Raw genomic sequence first — 18681 nt, forward strand, 5'->3', positions numbered from 1 at the left:
GCTTTGGAGCTTTTTCGTGCGTCTGTTCATGTGCTGCAGGGAGCGCTGAGAATACTGGAAACACTGGAGAGTTTGTCCAGCATAGATTTGCTACACATGTTCTATTAAAAAGGTTGCATATAGAACTACATATAGACTCGTATATTCCATTAGTCAATATTAGCAAATCATTAAGGCACTAAGTGACTGGACATCATGCTCATTTTGTGATGTTTACTCAGTATTATGCAAACATTTGCCAGTTGGCACTAAATACAAAGGCAAACATGAGGCTAATGGGGATATCATTTTTTTTTGCAGGAGGTTGGCTTTCACTCATTTGACTCGACAGTAACGCTAAATGAAAAGTGAACCAATAACCTGAGTATCTGGCAAAATGTCAATGTTTGTAAAAACATCTGTAACAATAGATATTAAGATATTTTCTGAATAACTCAAAGGCCGTTTGAACTAAAGCAACTGTCTTATGGCAGTCCGTCTAATTTGTGGAAGAAACTATAACCAGGAAACTAAAGTTTACTTGTAGGTGTTGGTGCAATTATGCCTCAAAATAAGTTGGAGGCAATCAGAAGCTGCCTGTTTGGATCAATCATTTATCTCTACATAGATAATTTCAGTTACTATCACAGCTTAAAAAGCATTTACCACACACAGACAGTGTTGTTTCTCTTTTACACGATTTAATCATTAAGTTGGCTTTTCACGGTCCGCTTCCACCCCCTCCAGCTCAACCCCCACCTTGTCACTTCTATCCTCCGGACACGAGGCCTGGGATTGGGACTGCTCTGAAGGATGGTGGACTTCAACCATCAGCTCGTAGATCAGTGTTCCTAGAAGTGCTCCAACACAAGGAGCCACTATGGGCACCCACCACCAGCTACTTCCGGCCCTGCAAAAATAGACAGCATGTTTGCTTTAAGACAGTCAACAATGTGAGGAAATAAGATGGGAATTAGCAGAGCATCCGGAGTGAAACCACTAACTTGAAAACATCCGACCCCCAACCGGCAATGTAGGTGAACAACCGAGGTCCAAAATCTCTTGCCGGGTTGAGTGCATATCCGCTGTTTGAGCCCATTGAGATGCCAATGACCAGCACTGCTGCTCCCACTAAGACAGGCTGAAGATAATGAGGGATGGAGCTGTTCCTGTGGTCCCCGAGAGCCAGGACGCACAGCAGCAGAGCGGCCGTGCCGATCACCTGGATGCCATGGAAGTAGTTAGAGATATGCAGGAAGGAACAGTATGATTTTATCTGATGGAAAAACAGCGTTTCCTGGCTGGGTCAAGGCAAGTTACTCCATTTATCAATGTGGAGCCAAGTTTCAGGAAATAGCCTGGTATATTTTGGCGATATAACTATACAGGTTCACACGACTATTGAGCAGTTATACCATCTTTATCTGTCAGCCTGATAACGATGAATGATCCTTAATTAATAAGAACAACAAGGGCTGACCTGGTCCACGATACCTCCCCACACACTCAGGTAGTCAGCGGGGTAAGTGGAGAATATGCCTGCTGTGGCTGTGGGACCCGTCACCGTCAGATCGCCTCCGCTGTACGCCTGGATGGCGTCTGCAAACATCTCATCGCGCACGCATCATCAAACAGACACAAAACACAGTTTATTGTTCAGAGCCGCGACGTTTCCAGAACACAAATGATGTTACAACATGAGATGACATGAGAGCGAGAGCTTATCAAACGACATGATTTATTTGATTTGAAAAGCCTCAATTGATGATTATCAACTCCCTTGCTGTACCTGGGCTCACTGTTAAACACTCACCGTAGTACTGCAGAGCAACTGTAGCCGCAGCCAGAAAGGCTCCCAACACTTGGAAGAAGATGTAGAAAGGCAGTTTCACCCATGAGTGGCGGCCCAGAACACACAAGCTCAGAGACACAGCGGGGTTTAAATGAGCACCTTAAAAAGAAATCACAGTTATGACATGCAAATCGGTTTATAACTATTATGTAAGGTGTTTTTTTCTGCATTTTCGGTTAGTATAATATTAATGGCAGTTCCAAACAACACATCAAAGAGTTCATTTCCAGGTATTATGATCTAAACTAGGATTCAGACAAAACTGTTGATCAGGGTAAGACTTGTCACCAGGTGTGGAGTCATGCTCCTTCATGCTGGTAATGAAAAACTGTAGTGATTCATGATCACTAGCAAGAAGTTAAAAGGCTCTGGCCTTGTCAAGTTAAAAACCCCTCAGCACTGCTTATTAAAAGATTTAAGTCAGTGTGTGTATATATTTGAACCTGTGTGGATTAAAGGAAACCAGTAAAGATGTATGCTGTACAATCATTCCACCCTGGAAAAAGAACAGTGCAAAGAAATAATTCCCCAAATTACCATGACATTAATGGCAAAGATTAGTGTATGTAAACTTCTAATCACAGTTCTGCATACCCAGTAACTTCGTTCAGTCCCTTACCCGATACTCCACGAGACACGAAGACCCCGAATGTTACTCCCAGAGCAAAACCCAGATTAATTGAGAGGTACTGGCCCTTTTTGTCTTCAGTTGTGACCACTTGGGCAACAGAGCCACATCCAAACAGCTGCAATTACATGAAATGAAGAGAAGTATTAGCAGTCGAATATATACACGAGTGTACCCAATCAAAACAGTGGATAATGATCCAAACTCTCAAAATCTTCAGAACCTCCCCAAATTAATTTTCTGATTAATCCACAATAGCAGCATTTTATCTTGCTCAGATTCATTCAACATACGTCCAGTTTGAATGTTTTCACCATGCAGTACAGTAGAGACGTCATGTTCTGACACACTTGGTGCAATATCATTTTTTATTATTTAACTAAAGAGCTGCTTTATGATTTGTGCTGTAAATGTTCATTGCCCCAGATAGTCATTAGAGATAAAACAACAGCACTGCAGTCAAAAGAATATCACCTTTGGAAATCACTAACAAGAGAGTCCAATTTTACCTCCCCTCCCCTGCAGTCCCTGTCACCCTCTGTCCGTTTCATTCAGGCCAAAGTCCTTAGTTATACACCGTGCAGATTTATGAGGTGCTCTAAACAAACCAGCAGGGCATTTTACAAGAAACTCACTGACTGACACACTTCATGTTGAGTTTACTGGCTGAACTGAGGGAACTTTATTTGTTTTTTTTAGTTCTACTAAGTTCCTACACAGCTAACTATATCTTAAATGTATGAAAGAAGAAGAAGAAAAGGACACTTACAATCAGGACGTAGACGCCGAGACATTCGGCCATGCACTCCCTGATCAGCTGGTTTCTGATCTGACATTTCTTCAGCAGCCTCTCCATCCCCGAGCTTTCCTCTACACACTCTGGGAGCAGGTGTGTTTTCAGAGCCGGGCAGGTGTCATCGGGTGGATCTGACCCGCAGAACTGCACCGTCTGCCTGGCTGAGCAGAGTTTGCTCTTTCATGCTGGAGGTGGAGGCTACGTCACACACTTTATGGAATTGCTGACGTGATTATGAGTGTGTGTGGACTCAGGACATCTTAATCACAGCATGCGCGACGAAAAACAGTCCGTGCACCAAAAGCTCGATAGTGGCTCAGTGAAGGGTTTCCTCATTTGATTGGCTCTGGATCTGATTGTTCCCGTTTGATCGGAAAAGAAATTTAAGATCTTAACTCTGTTATGTTACGTCCACTGCTGTATTTCTCAACATGGATCATTAGTATTCCCACAGGATGAAAACCATTACAAAACATAAAAACAATTAAACATGTCAAAAGATGATCAGATTGAAATTCACTTCTATATAAACAGACTGGATTGTGTTCTCACCCCACCCAGCAAAAGGACATTTGTGAGAGGGGCTCTGGTTTTTGTAGTGGTTTCCAGATACGGTTCACAGATCACAGGGGATCTGTGGACAAAGGGCAGCAAAAGGACCTCACATCATTGATAACATGATACAAGATGAAGCTCTGCTTGGTTAAGCCAACATTTAAACTTCATTTTAACCCATTAAGTTGTTGTCACACAATATATATCCTCTACTTATCCAGGAAAAAGACTCATTGAGGTTAAAATCTCTTTTTCTAACAAATATAACACATAAAATAAAAAGAGTACAACTGATATTTAAGTGAATGCAAACATCCATGCAGTATCAGATCACATTAATTCTGTATCTGCATCACAATAGTTTGATTATGATATATATGAAGCCAACTTCCACAGGAAAGATCCCGTTATCCTCGCTCCTCTTAATAACTGAGCACAGCAGCAAGACCTGGCACATCAAAGAGTATCCAGCACCTTTTAATGTTGATTAAACGTAAATTAATATTCTGTAAACATAGAAACATTCATTTGCAGAGCAGAAGGAAAAGGTTTATGTGGAATCAGCTGTTTAGGATGGACCAATGAGAAAAGGTTTTATAAACCCTCGTAAACACAGTTAAACAGAGGACGACTTGATCGACTTGGAAGAATTTGAATTCATGTCAAAACCCTTTTAGACTCAAAAATGAACATTTGTTTGTTCATGTGTCTCTTCCAAGGTTATTGTAAGTAGAACTATGCAGAGCTAAAAACTAACTAAATGTTTCCCATCATTCCGCTCGAGGTATTTTCTATGCAGCACAAAATACTGACTTTTACACCGCTCTTCACAAAATGTCGCAACCAATCCCCAAATTATTTCTTAAAGTAGAAAAAACCCCAGCTTATCAGTTTTTCAACTTCTATTCTTTCACTGATTTTCTTAATTCTTTGCCCACTGTCACTGTGATTTAACCCTCGTATACAATGTGTGTTTAAAAGAAAATAATTTATTTCATTTGTTTACATATGCATCAATTTTCAATATAAAGTTAGTTGCTTTATGTGTTGTTTTATTCTGTGTGATTAGAAAAAAGACAAACTATTGTCATTTGTTTTGCCTGTCCATTTTTCCTCTTGATTAAAATTTTACAATGTAAAAAAACAAAAGCATCTGTATTTCTATTTCATTCCTTTTAGCCTAAAGCATTACCTTTAGTTTATATCCCTCTCTGGCTTTGAACACAGAAGCTCAACTAACTGCTTTTCAAACCCTCTGAGATTTTCACCAGACAGATGAACCAAAAATGACTTTTTCCACTGGCTGCACTGAGGTACAGTATAAGAAAAAAAAAAAAAATGCTACTCTGCTACAGTCAAGATTAGACATATGGAGCCAGAGATTATTATAATAGGAACCACTTAAAGCAGGAGTGTCAAACAGAAGGCCTGGACGGCTTAGAAAAATGTGGAGGGCATAGATGTAAAAAATGTTTCACTACAACAAAGTAACCGACAAACATTGAAATGTCAAAAAAAGTTTAAATTTAGCACCGTCTGCTACAGAAATGTCTCATTTTGTAACACAGTAAAAAGAAAAAAAAATGACATTCAACTTTTTCTTTGAATTAAGAAAAACTTGTTTTATAATTACAGCACAGTCCGGGCGCTGAGCTACCAGATCTGACTCTGTAATTTTACAAGTTTACTTCTGATAATTTAAGCACAAACAGTTGGACTGACAGATTTCCTTCATTTAAAACAACAGCATTTCTTTATCGTGTTGACAAACTGACACAAACGGTTAAATGTGTAAGCTCCTTTAAATTAAGAGAAAGGGCAGCGCCACTGGTCCGTCTCACTCGAGGTTTAAATGAGCTGTACATGACGCGTGATAGAAATTGTGACCCTGTAGAGCCTGAACCACGAAATATTTGCCAGAAAATGAAGCATTTATGGAACTCTGTGTCAAATTTGTAAAAATTATATGAATTTTAAATTGTATCATATTTGATACATCCAGCATTTTTTTTAAGTTCTGCTTAAAAGTATATTGTGCAGTTTTGTTTTTTGATCATGTAAAATCTGAAGTTACTAACAAAAATATGAGCCAAACAACTTTGTACATATATTAAGAGTCTTTATTTAATTCTTCACTCACTCACATCCACACAGGCTTCTCTACAGAACAATACAAAAATAAAATATGGAAACGTGAATTGTTCGGCGTCTCATGTGTCTCAGTGTGTCACCATCAATAGCTTTCACGATCTGCAGCTTCGATCCTGCATGATCAATTTGGACTTCCAGTTTCATCTTAAATGAGCCAGCGAGAATTTATCCAACATATTCGTTTTGGCAAAGAAAGACCGTGAAACTATTTGTCCATACATTGGTACGTAATATAAATATGCCAGCTCACATCTCTAATAACTCCTTCACATTTTATTTAAAGCCTCCAAAGAACCTGGAGAATAATGAGCCATCATCCCGCAAGTCTGAGAAGCGGTGGGGATCACCTGGAAGAAAAGCAAAAATAAATACATGATTTTTTTGTGTGTGTGTCAGATAAACAATTCAAAGAACACACACCGGAGACAGGCTGATCTTGCAGCACGGGTCCATTCGAATGATCTGGTCCCCCAGAAATCCCAGAACCTCCCGAGCGAGTCACCGTGGTCTCCTCGTTGCCTTGGCCGTCTCTTACCGTACGCCTCTCCTCTACACTCTGACACACGCAAACGAAATGCTCATCAAAACGGAGACAAAACTATTAAAAGAATCACTATGAACGTATTATTACAGAATCAAGAAACACTCACCCCATCAGGCTTCACCACCTTAGTGACAGTGACAGACTGAAAGAAAGACCGAGTTCTGGGCTGGTTGGGTGCCTGACCAGCAGGTGGCGTCAGAAGCTGATCCAAGCCATCAGAGGACACAGCCGAGTCCAGATCTTGGGAGGATCAGGATGGGAATAGAAAATAAATTTGACACAATCTAAAAGAGCTTCCACTAAATTATCAAATAAAATGTAAATATCACCACCCACCTCTGTCACCTTTGTGCTCCTCCTGTGGAGTTTTGTGTCTCCAAATATCATTAAACTTTTAAACACACAATACAAAAATCTCAGTTAATATACAACCGCTTGTGTCGCAACAGAAACAAAGAAGGAGGAGTGAATATCTCCTTTACCCTGGAAAAAGGGGTCCGGCCATGAAATTCAGGTGACTCATAAGAAGGTCTGTGATCACCTCGGGGCTCTCTGGATCGTTGTTGTGTGTCGCTGTCAGGATATTTGAGCATAAAGTCTCTCAGAGGGTTTCCACTGGAGCTTCCTCGTCCTCTCTCTGCTCTGTCCTGAGACGGTGGTGGTGGCATGATGTGGGGAACATCTAAAACACAAAGAGGGCAAAAGAGCAAAAAGGTTAAACACAGAGGAGAGGAACATGTCGAGCTGTGGTAAGAATTTGAGTCTTCATGGGCATGGATGTTATGGTTAACTTTGCAATTTTAATTATTTCTTTTTCCAGGGTGAAAGAATTGTACACCGTACATCTTTACTGACACTTTTTATACTTGTTTGTTTTGTTACATTTCGTTAAAAACAAGCAACATGAAAACGGGGCTCGTGGGTCTGTTTTCATACCAAAGCGTCCAGACTCTGGATGTCCCTCCCAACGACCCAGCTGGGAGAATATCTCCTCCATCTCCCTGAGGACGTGGCCAAACATCGGGGGGTCCTGAATCCGCATCCCGTCCGGGCCAAAACTGAAGCCAAACCTCCAGGCGCTGTCAAATGGGTCCTGCTGCTCCCCACTGAACCCATCATAGTGGAATCCATCTTCATCATCTTCATCTTCATCGTCGTCATGAGTCATGGCATCGAAGAAAGGGTCCCTGATAGACGAAGTAACACAAATGTACAAACTTTGAAATCTCCCTTTGGTTTAGAAACTGCGTTACAACATGCCACCAGCAAACAGACCTCAAAGTACTCAATCGTATTAACTCCGTGAGCATAAATAGCACCAAAATCTAGCTGAAGGACCCCTGTGGTTTTCCTGGCAGAAAACACTAATCTTGTCCCTGACATAGCTGCACGCAGAGAAAGTGTACTAAGTTCAGCTAGCGTAGCCGAGTGTACAGCTACATACTCCGACGCCATAAACTCACCTCCGGCCACGATAATGGCCTCCGGGTACCCCGAAGAACCCGCGAAATAAATCAAAAACACTCATTTAACTGCAGCTTTGGTGGACACTTAAACCATAACTTGAAATGTGCAAGCAACAGACACAAACTAGAGAAACTCGCCAAGAAGTACTACAGCTGTCAACAGTGTCGTAAAGCGTTCTAGACGATTTATCATGACGCAATCTGTCGTAATGTTACTTTACCGTAAATAATAGATAAAACGGGCACTCGAAATAAAAGCGCACTGTTGAGATTCAGGTAACAGTACGACCAACCACCTTGAACCTTGAAGGGTACACCAGAATTAGACCACTACAGTTTGCATGGAGTCAACAAAAATGGACAACAGAAGATTGGATAAAAGTTGCCTTTCTGATAAGTCTCAATTTCAACTGCATATTTGGATGGTAGGGTGAGAATTTGGTATTGACAACAGAAAGCTTGGAACCATTTTATATCAGTGGTTCAGGCTGCTGCTGGTGGTTGGCACACTTTGGTCCCCTTAGTACAATTTAAAGACAGCCTTCTTGAGTATTGCTGCTTCCAACCGGATAACAGGCCAAGTCACACAGCTCATGCACCTTAAACTGGCTTCTTGAACATGACAATGAGTTTTTAAAATCAGCCTCCATGGTCGCCAGATCTCAATCCAATGGAGCACCTTTGCGATCCAGTGGAACATCATGGAGGTGCAGCATGGATATCTTCTGCAGCTGTGTGATGCTATCATGTCAAAGGGGACCAAAATCTCTGAGGAACGTTTCCAGTGCCATGAAAAAAAATTAAGCAGTTATGAAGCCCCCCTTCATAACAGTACAATCTGCTGCATGCAAAGGCGTAACTGGTAAGTGTATATGGGTCATATATATCTCATGAAATCAGAGTATAATACAATTATGCCAAATTGGATCAGAGCTCATTTAGAGAGAACATTTACAGCTTTTAGTATTTTTTTTATTTTATTCTGATGCTCCAATACAGAAGCTTTGCATGATTCAGAGTTTAAGAAATCCAATTTCTGCTACGTCTCACTTCATCCAGTGGCAGAAATGACCCTTTTCAAGCCCACTCATTGAGAGCCCAATGTCTTCTGACTGGCTGCAACTCACTTAGCTTCTAAAAACATAAGCTAGTGCTTGCAAGGTGTAATCACATATTTGGGAGGAAAAAAAAAAAAAAATCATACTAAGCTGACATGAGCTTGGCACAAGAAACCTAATAGAGTCCAAGTGTTTAGAGCAGTCTGAAGCCTGAGCCAGTAAAGTAAAATTTAGCTGCGTTTAATACAGTAAAAGACCTTAATTCAACAGAGCACCTTTGGGATGCATTTAAAAGTACAGTTCTGTCTCTGATGTGCCTGCTAGAAAGGTGCCAAGATGCATATCTAGAGGGGGTAGAAAATATATCATGGAGAAACATAAAATGCTAAAGTGTATCCAAGACAGATGGAGGGTAAAATGTACAAAAAGAAAAACCCCGGACCAATACCGCACATTACATGGCCAAAAAATGTGTGATTTAGTTAGAAGTTTGGAGTTTCATTTGGTACTCTTGACATCCTGGATATTGTTGTGACTGAGCCCACTAACAGAAACCAACTGGAAAGCACTTCATCCATGAACTGCTTGTACTGAATGACAGTGAAGAGATGCTGCAGTATTTAAATGCCACTTGAGAAATGTAGTTTCTTAAAAAGACATTCACATCCAAAATGATGAAAATGTCTTTTTCTTGTTTATTTACTTAATATTTATATATTTTTACAAAATAAAAAAAACAAAAACAAAAAAGCTAACAAGTCTGCAAGGATTTAAGAAGGAAAAGAAGAAAGCCATCGAACAAACAGGGACTACAGTACTTGTGTTTTTTTTATATATATATACAAAACAAAAGTATACACATAAAAACTTTTTTTTTTTTTTAAAAACCAAAAGAAAAAAAAAAAAAAAAAATCACTGACAAAAAAAAGAAAAGAAAAAACCCATAGTACAATTCTGTCCATCAGTATTCAATGCTGCAGATTTCCTTACAATGTTGGGGGGACAGGTGGCGGGGCAGGGATGGCCTCAGAAACAAAATTATTCACACTGGAAGGCAGACTGGGTGTGTATTGGCCTTGGAAATCATTCTCATCTTTCAAAATAAGAGGGGCCTTATGAAATATTTATAATTAATGGGAAAAGTTTCTGTACAAGTGTTGGATAATGAAAAACCTGTGCTAGGCAAAAAAAAAACAAAAACAAAACAAAAACCCAAGCACAGTACGTAACCATGGCCCCCCCGTGTGTACAAACATGCACGCAGTCACATGACAAACACACTTTTTCCTCACAGTCAAAGCCAGTGAGCTTGCTTATATGTCTTTATATATAATATATCTATATTCGGTAAAAAATAAACTTCACAACTCTACCAATTTATAGAATTGTTTCTGCAAACTTAAAATGACATAAAAAAACAAAAACAAAAAAACCCCAAAACATAAAAAAAGTCAACGGCAAATTATTGTGTTTGGAAATTGTTCAGGAGGGAAGAATTTCCGGCAAAAGTTAAGTAACAGGGAGTTGAGGGTCTAAAATACAAAACCAGCCTGCCCCCACCCCCTTTTAGAGATTACTTCATTCCTCCCCCTCAGTGGGGAAAAAAATGGGAAAAGACAAAAAAAAAAAAAGACCATACAGGAAACGTTCATTCTTTTAGAAAAACAGTTCTATGTTACAAGTGAAAGGAAAAAAATGTTGGGGGGGGCAAGGGGCGGGAAGATTAATACGATACAAATTCCCAACACTTAGTATTTTCACCCTCTTGATGGTTTGCTTCTATCACCATTTATCTCCGATCGCCCCTCACTTTTAAAGCCCCTCCTGTCCCTCCCACCCATCCATCCATGCATCATTAACAGTGCTCGTTCTCTCGGCACAGCACCTCCTCTGACCGCGGTCAGAGCTGTGGGAGTGCTGGGCCAAGAGACTGGAGGGAAATCTTTGCAGGAGGAAGCGGGGATTTATACGTGGAGACTTATTTGCCGAAGGAGTGAAGAGCCTCCCACCCCTCCCAGCTTTTTGACACTGCGTGGGGTGAGGTCCCGTGAGTGGAAGTTAGTTTGCCCCCCAGCTGTAGCTGTTGTACGCCGACTTGTTGATCTGAGACTTCTGTTGGATGGAGGCGTTCTGGCTGCGCTGTCCAGTGCCGCTCTGTGGAGGAGAGTCACAAAGTTCATCAGTGAGCTGCCGCTTTGTGCCATGTGTTTACCTAAAAGCAGCACAGCGAATGTCACGGTGAAACCACAAACACTTAATGAACTTGCCAACAAATCTTTTATAGGCAATTCACTAGATTTGTATTACTACTTATAACAGTCTGACTGCATGATGCTGAAGTGCTACTTCATTTATTTTGAATGTGCTTTATCAAAAAGACTGGAAGTTGTCAACTAGTTAACAGCCTGAATATAAAAGATGGAGCTACAGTGATGTCACTCACTCATTTTTCAGCATAAATTTTGGTCAAGCCGACGCAATCTCAGGCTCTAAAGCTGACGCTGCATTGGTCACCGCTCGGGGAAACTGATGTCGACACACTTCCATCTTTTACTTTCAGCCTATGCATTTTTGAGCTCATTCAGACTGTTGATCATTACTATTTGACTCACTGGGTGGAGTTTCCTTGTCAACGAATAATGCCTGTATATGTTTTTATTTGCTCAGCTTGTTTCTAAAAATCACATGACCTCAAATACGTAAGCATTTATATATACACACTGCACCTGTCCGTCTTGCTGCAGGTGGTGGTGCAGAATCTGAGAGTGGGGTTGTTGGTGTGGTGTCAGGATATGCATGAATGGAGCTGGAGCGTAGCCGGCAGCGGCAGGAGGGTTGATGGGGCCCCCACTGCCCAGCGCAGAGGGCAGGCTGAATGATGCGGCTGGCGTCCCGGCGTGGAAGCCCTGCTTCTCAAACGACTGCAGGGGACCAGGAAGAAGAATAATCAGTTGGGCCACTATAGTGTTTTTTTGTTTGCTGCTACAAGACAAGCAGAAGCATATCCTGTGAGTAAATATTTCTGTAGTTACCTGCGTCTTTGTGTAAACAGACCCTGAAATATCTGGTACTCCTGTGTTGCTTGATGTCACAGAGACTCCTGCAGAGAGGGGGAAACGACACAAACTGAGCTCATTAACTGTTAAACCGAATATGTTACAGTAGCCACCCACGTGGTTACGCTCTGATTCTAACCAGCACAGATGCTACTGGGTTGATGGACAACAAGGAAATGAATGTATAGACATTATCTATGAGGGGGGGGAAAAAAATCCAAATTATAAAAGAATACTGGGAAATTCCAAGTATGAACATCTATGTGAGCACGAGTCCATAGATGATTTCAGCAGAATTTCCCTTTAGTGACGACGGCAAAGAGACTGAGGAGATGAGGAAGGATGAGATGAACAGGAAGAGGAATCAGAGAAAGATGGTGTAGCTGAGTGTATGTTTCAGGCTTTGGTCTTACTGTTGCTCTGGTTTGCTCTGACACTTCCTTTTTAACTCTCTATGATATCAGCTTACCAAAAAAGAAGACACTCTGGATATTAAACAAAATGCTAGTCCCGTCCCAGTTTTCTAATTACAGATGATTTATTTTCAAACATTTTCAGAGAAAATTACCCAAATATAACTGGTGACAATCATGTGCTTCTTTGCTTTGTCTTGTATGAAAATATAATTGATGATTTTGGATTTTTGACATCTGATCAGAAAAAACAAGACGACAATTTGCCCAACAAAGGATAAGATATATTTTTTTCTGTCCATTTAATTTGTTGTTGTTTTTTTCCATTTCCCCCAAAACAGTAACACTCAATAAAAGATGGTCAGTACAGTGCATCCCTATTCTGAAGACAACTTTAGTAACCAGATGTGCATTTTCATCATTTTGTAAATTGTACTTGTCAAAAAAATGAATAAATAAATAAATTAACAGACTAATAAAAATAAAATACATCTCTTAGTTCTCTTTAACAGGAGTCAATGAATGAATGATTAAAGATAGGTTTCTCAGATATTTTGCTCTGAAGTCTTGGCACTGCTGGAAAGCAGAAGAATCTTGTATACAAGTGATATTAAATGTTTCTGTCATTTTTTCTGCAGATAACACAAGTGATGGATTTTTAAACTTTTGTTTTGCTTTTAAGCTGCTAAAGAAACTGTCAGCTAGAGAGACGCTCAACCTTATGAGACTCTGTTAATCTGAACGCACTCATTTAAGCCCTGTGTTGTGTGGAAGCTTCACAGAAATGTGTTAAAATCCTGAGTGTCCAAACACTTTTACACTGACAAGTTGCATGTTTAACGAGACGCTCGTTAAATGCAGCATTTCTTGCTTCGTACACTCACAAGGTAATAAAGGGTTTTTTAATCCAGAACAAATAAGTCATTAATGAAATCTATCACAACTCCTGCAGAAATGACAGATTTCCTTTTGAGCGAGTGACCGATGTCATCCGTTGTATCCACTGTCATCATATCTAATTAGGTAACGCTGAACTTCAATACTCCAATAATGGTCAGTGATGTTCAAAGACATAAGCAGAACTTCCTATGTACCAGGTTTGGTTCAGTGCACACAGTTTTGACAAAACATTTCAGTCACACACGGCGTTATTCTGACCAATCACCAGTGCTACAGATGATTTTGTTGCCCTCTCTGTCCTTGTTGCAAACTACGACCCTCGCAGGACAGCAAACTCTTTACTTTGGAGACGGACACACCAGCAATGAGAACATGAGTGAAGAGCAAGCAACACAGGGGAAAATGGGAAAGCATCAACCAGAGTAACTCGCAATCACTTTGTAGAAGCCCAATAATGTTAATACAACCTTTTTTTTTTTAAAAAACCCCCCCCCAAAAAAAACAACCAACCTCTAAACACAGTGTAGCTGTTTTACATAGAAGTACATTGGAGTGATGATGAGTTACCCTGGCAGAAAATGGGTAAAGAAATGCAAACAAGGCTTGTAAAAGAGGCAGGCTGCACTGGACTATCTGAAAGCACATGTAGTGTGACAGGTCTTCCTGCAGGCAGCAGCGATGAGGCAAGGGAACGAGAGCAAAGAGGGGGGAGAAGGATGGTTGGTGACACAAGGAGGAAGACGGGAGGGACAGGGTTGGTTTTTCTCTCTCTCTCTCTCTCTCTCTCTCTCTCTCTCTCGCTTTAGGTTTAATTTGGCATGTGGCGGCACTCACCGACTCCAGGCCCGGTGACAGAGCTGGCTGGCTTGTTTTGTGCAGAAGCAGCAGCGGCCACGGCAGTGCCGTATCCGCCCTTACAGAAATCCCCACTCCCTGAAGCCTGGCCCACATCCTCATAGCCTGCAACAGTCAGACACACAGCCGCAGCCCACAGCATTAGACACACCAGGCAGGGGAAGCAGACCTGCCTCAGATAGCATCTGCAAATGATTCATAGCGTTTTGTTTGAAAATTGGACCACATGGACAGGTTTTACCAAGTTGGGACAATGCAGACGGTATCAAGTTCCCTCCGCTGTAACAACCAGAACTTTGATACCAACTGCAGCGTCTGTGTGGCAAAACCTGTCCGTCCGGTACACCAAGCAGGTCAGAATCAACGCTGACGTCATTTGCAGGTACCATCTGACCCAAGTCTGAGGGGGAGGAGGTGAGGGAAGTGAGGGGGCAGGCAGGGCGTGTGTATGGGGGTGGAGAGTGAGCTTGAGTTGGGTAATGGCAGAAAGCAGCAGATGGTGCAGCTTAGAACAAATAGGTTTTCCACATGTTGTGACTAAAGGTGGATACCGAGTGATGAATAAAGTATGTAAACTAAAGCCTCAGTGAAGTGATTGGATAGAATATATAAAAACCGGTGAAAGAATATCATCTCAAATGTCAGTCTTTGGGGAAAATAGGAAGACGTTGGCTTCATGTGTTGATGTGTTCAACATGAAGGTGTGTGCAGGCGAGGTGGTGGATAGTAAAGCTCTGGGGCAAACTGCATTCTGAGATGAGCAAAGCAAGCCATGGAAAAAAGCGAGAAACCCATAATCTAACCCTGTTCGTTTGTAAACTGGTACAGCCAGATGCCACTTTTAAAGCCCCTTATCCCTTTCTGTTTAGACAGCATATACTTGATCTAAAGACACCCTTAAATAAAAGTGACATAAGATGCATTCTTGTTGTTAGAGAAGAATTACTCAGGCATTTTCCTCACGTGTACAGGCACTGAAACTGTATGAGATGCAGATGCGTTTTCTGACACACCAAACCATGTTCTGGTCATGAAAACATTAAACTTTCACGTCAACATCCGGGTCACAAGAATGATTCATAAACCATGAGCAAGTGTCTTGACACAAGAATAACAAAGGCCATTACACGAGCACCATGTTTATGCTTGCAGATGTTGCAGCGCTCGAATGAAATACGCACTCCACCGATGGGAAAATCAATGGGCTCATTGTGAGAATCAGCACAGAGTCATCGGTGTCCAAGTATACTAGCACAACCCCGTAAACATGCCGTTTCAACATTATTTAGGCTCTCACCAGTGCCGTATCCATGGGAACCATAGCCACTAGCCTGTTGAAAGGGTGTGGCCGAGGCATTGACGCCGACATTCACACCGTGCTGTTTTGACGAGGTAGGAGCCACCTGGACGGGCGGGGGAAAAAAATAGAGAGTCAAGAGGTCAGCAAAGGAAAATATGAAAAGTTCACAATCATGTTGGTGAAACACACGTTCAGGTTCTGATAATGCATTTTTAAAACTGCTTAAATCGCTCTCATATTGCCACCAGAGGAAAGGCTACAGGCAGCGTCGGGGGCTGAAACGAAGCGATATCAGGCAAGTTGAAGGAACCTGTTTAGGCCAGTGTTTCTGTCACTCACAATCACAAATTTGGCTTTAATTCCAACTGGCTAGGGTGAACTTTTAAATCGTTGACAAGAAATTAGTCCCTCTTTTTTTCTATTTTAGAAAAGTTTAACGTTAAGGCAAAGCTACTAGAAAGACAGGTAGAGGTCGAGCTGCAGCCTCTTGTCTGGCTGAAGTCAAAGATAAACTGATTGTACTTGTTACAGTAAGTAGCTTTTTACTCTCCCATCACTGCTAGCTGCCAGCTCAATATGCAACACATCTTCAAAGATGACCACAGGCTGACAGAAGCCACTCTGTCTCTCACCGTCTAAAGGGAAGAATTAATTTAAAGGCGGCCTTTTATACTCAATTTATCTTTATTGTTGGACACTATTAAGAGTAGAATACTTACTCATGATACACTGGGGCTTGGTGCAGCCCCTCAGTTGTTGAGGAGATTATAGCTCCTGTTCTTTTAATGCCACCCTCCCATTAAGGCAACTTTCTTCTGACTGGCTACTTCTCACAGGTTTGTATTTTCAATTAACATTTGTTTCTTTCTCAGTAAAACTATACAATGAGCCTCTAATACTCTAATCTACTCCCCTCATCTACTAGTGGTGGAAATATAAGGCACTGGACTTCATTCCCACACGAAGAAAAAAAAAAAAAATCAACAACTGCTTGTTGTTATATAATAACGCTAAGAAATTGCAAAAAGGAAAAAGTAAATCATTTTGGATATTAAGATTTCTCACCGGAAACACAGCAGGTCCATACTGAAAGGTATTGGGCAATCCTGGCATGCCAGTGTAGTACGGGAGACTGGTGTAGCTGTAGCCTGGTGGCAGCGCAGGATTCAGGAAGGGCTGCTGTGTGGTGTGATGTGTCTGGCTCTGATTCTGTTGTGTCTGAGCTAATGTGGTAGCTGGAGCCGGAGAAGAGGCATCAGCTCGACCAAACTTTGATAAGTCACCTTAAAGAAAATGGGAATAAAAGATTGAAACATGATATAGCAGTAAAATAATACATTTTTAAAATAAAATGATATTTTCTAATCACACGTAGCAGTAGATAGTCTGTCTTACTCTTTTAGACTTTTAATGGAGCTAAAAAACTAAAAACTAGAAAGTGTCTCACCAGAATAAGGGTTGCTTGTCAAGCTGCCCTCTCTGCCTGTCAGTGCTGTTGTGGGTGTTGCTGCAAAGGGAATGCTGTAATAATCCTGGATGAGAAAAATATTACAGTATAAGAACACAAGAAATTGAGTGACTACATACCCATCACATAACTTGGGATGGGTATGTAATGGTAAACATTTTTTCTAAACTGTTCACTGTTGCCTATGAGCTAGTCTTTAATAATAATAATAATAATAATAATAATAATGATAATAGATTGGATTTATATAGCGCTTTTCAAGGCACCCAAAGCGCTTTACAATGACACTATTCATTCACTCTCGCATTCACACACTGGTTGAGGCAAGCTACGGTTGCCCTGGGGCAGACTGGCAGAAGAGAGGCTGCCATATCGCGCCATCGGCCCCTCTGGCCAACACCAGTAGGCAGTAGGGTAAAGTGTCTTGCCCAAGGACACAACGACCAGGACAGAGAGCCCAGGGATTTCTCAATTTGTAGAGATGGAACTACATTGCTGATTTTATTGGTTCATTTAAGACAAACCGTAAATACAGCACAGGTAATGTGTAGTTAATGTATTTTATACTTGAGGGATTTGGCCCTCAAGTAACTGCAGTAAAAAAACCCAAACAAACAAACAAAACCAACCCCCCCAAAAACAACCCCAACTTGTTTGAAGATTTGAACAGTCACACCTAAACCCCGAGTCATACAAAGCTGACAATGCTGTCTAATTTTACACTCCTAACTGTGCATAACATTATTTTACTTGCAGCAGCTAAACACATTTCACAAACAACACTTACCAGCGGTATTCTTGTCTGTAGCATCTGTAGATCATCATAGCCGTACACCTGAGGCTGAAAAGAACAGTAAATCAAGTTAGTGTGGAGTAAGTAACACAGTAAATAAAAATCTAGTAAGTACATGTGAAGCTCAGGCCATAGAAACTTTGACAGTACTTACAGGGTAGGCATGCAGTAGTCCAGGGGCCATAATGTATGGGTTGGGCAGTAGAGGGGGCACTCCGGGTGGAAGGTTTGGAGGTGCTTTCCCTGTATGCACAAATTAAAATAAACCAATAAAATGCATTTATTTGCAAAACAGAAATATAAGCCTCATAATCACAATGAAAATACACCTGTGCCTGTATTTGCTAGACAATTCTACCCATGCGCTAAGCAACCAAATTATTCTAATTATTCACCAACTTGCATTACATAACCAAAGTATTACAAATACATTGCCTTTAGCAGAAATAATAAATGAAAACATTGCAGTAAAACACGTGACAAACTGTTTAGCAGCAAAGATTACACTCTACGTGTGTGAAAGAAAAAGCCTCAGGGGACCAACCAAAGAGTCAGAATCATGAAAAGCACACCTGTGATGATGAGGAAATGGAAACCAGATCGAATCCCAGACAAAACAAAACACCCATGACTCACTCACTTTAATCAAAGACGATCTCTGACAAACTCCCCAAGAAATCCTTTACCACAGTTGCTCTACTGTAAGTCAACATAAATTTATGCATCCATCTGCCACCTGACCACAAAATATGCCCCGAAGGTTACATCATCTGTGTAACTGTAACCACTAAAGTCAATGAGCTCGTCAATAGCTTCAATGCTAACATGTTAAATGTAATGGACACTATTGCTCCCATTAAGGTGAAG

The 18681-nt window shown here is 41.1% G+C and overlaps 3 protein-coding genes across 8 annotated transcripts in view; all 3 read right to left on the minus strand.

Moving 5' to 3' along the window:
* Positions 1-687: 687 nt before the first annotated feature.
* Positions 688-3315, minus strand: aqp10b (aquaporin 10b). The gene is made up of 6 exons (XM_005740632.1): positions 3229-3315; positions 2451-2577; positions 1793-1930; positions 1460-1578; positions 984-1201; positions 688-889 (listed from the first exon to the last, which is right to left on the minus strand). The coding sequence occupies exons 1-6, from the start codon at positions 3313-3315 to the stop codon at positions 688-690; spliced, it is 891 nt and encodes a 296-aa protein (XP_005740689.1).
* A 2597-nt stretch (positions 3316-5912) lies between these two features.
* On the minus strand, positions 5913-8174 carry hax1 (HCLS1 associated protein X-1). The gene is made up of 7 exons (XM_005740633.2): positions 7969-8174; positions 7442-7692; positions 6988-7187; positions 6842-6896; positions 6612-6745; positions 6382-6517; positions 5913-6308 (listed from the first exon to the last, which is right to left on the minus strand). Exons 1-7 carry the CDS (start codon positions 8031-8033, stop codon positions 6235-6237), a joined length of 915 nt encoding a protein of 304 aa, XP_005740690.1. The 5' UTR covers positions 8034-8174; the 3' UTR covers positions 5913-6234.
* Positions 8175-10368: 2194 nt separating this feature from the next.
* The window catches only part of ubap2l (ubiquitin associated protein 2-like), a 26277-nt gene continuing 17964 nt past the window's right edge, over positions 10369-18681 (minus strand). For 4 of the 6 annotated variants that reach the window (XM_013912808.1, XM_005740634.1, XM_013912806.1 and 1 more), the window contains 9 exons: positions 17969-18057; positions 17809-17862; positions 17001-17085; positions 16619-16836; positions 15551-15656; positions 14233-14358; positions 12062-12129; positions 11756-11950; positions 10369-11183 (listed from right to left, as the gene is read on the minus strand). In XM_013912808.1, the coding sequence (XP_013768262.1) occupies positions 11088-11183; positions 11756-11950; positions 12062-12129; positions 14233-14358; positions 15551-15656; positions 16619-16836; positions 17001-17085; positions 17809-17862; positions 17969-18057 (1037 nt within the window). In that variant the 3' untranslated portion in view covers positions 10369-11087. The remainder of the gene's footprint in view (positions 11184-11755; positions 11951-12061; positions 12130-14232; positions 14359-15550; positions 15657-16618; positions 16837-17000; positions 17086-17808; positions 17863-17968; positions 18058-18681) is intronic. The other 2 variants (XM_013912810.1, XM_013912809.1) reach the window with 1 other exon arrangement.

The sequence above is a fragment of the Pundamilia nyererei genome, unplaced genomic scaffold, assembly GCF_000239375.1.
Source record: "Pundamilia nyererei isolate P.nyererei 1_Seehausen unplaced genomic scaffold, PunNye1.0 scaffold00102, whole genome shotgun sequence".
NCBI classification, from domain to species: domain Eukaryota; kingdom Metazoa; phylum Chordata; class Actinopteri; order Cichliformes; family Cichlidae; genus Pundamilia; species Pundamilia nyererei.

Excerpts from the sequence above, each read along its gene's own strand:
- aqp10b (XM_005740632.1), bottom strand. The coding sequence starts at position 3,315 with ATGGAGAGGCTGCTGAAGAAATGTCAGATCAGAAACCAGCTGATCAGG. Across the intron at positions 1,931-2,450 it reads CGTGTCTCGTGGAGTATCGG|GTGCTCATTTAAACCCCGCT; the intron begins GTAAGGGACTGA and ends TTTCTTTTTAAG. Across the intron at positions 1,579-1,792 it reads AGTTGCTCTGCAGTACTACG|ACGCCATCCAGGCGTACAGC; the intron begins GTGAGTGTTTAA and ends AGATGTTTGCAG.
- hax1 (XM_005740633.2), bottom strand. The coding sequence starts at position 8,033 with ATGAGTGTTTTTGATTTATTTCGCGGGTTCTTCGGGGTACCCGGAGGC. Across the intron at positions 6,897-6,987 it reads GCCGGACCCCTTTTTCCAGG|TTTAATGATATTTGGAGACA; the intron begins GTAAAGGAGATA and ends TGTGTTTAAAAG. Across the intron at positions 6,518-6,611 it reads AGGTGGTGAAGCCTGATGGG|AGTGTAGAGGAGAGGCGTAC; the intron begins GTGAGTGTTTCT and ends TGCGTGTGTCAG.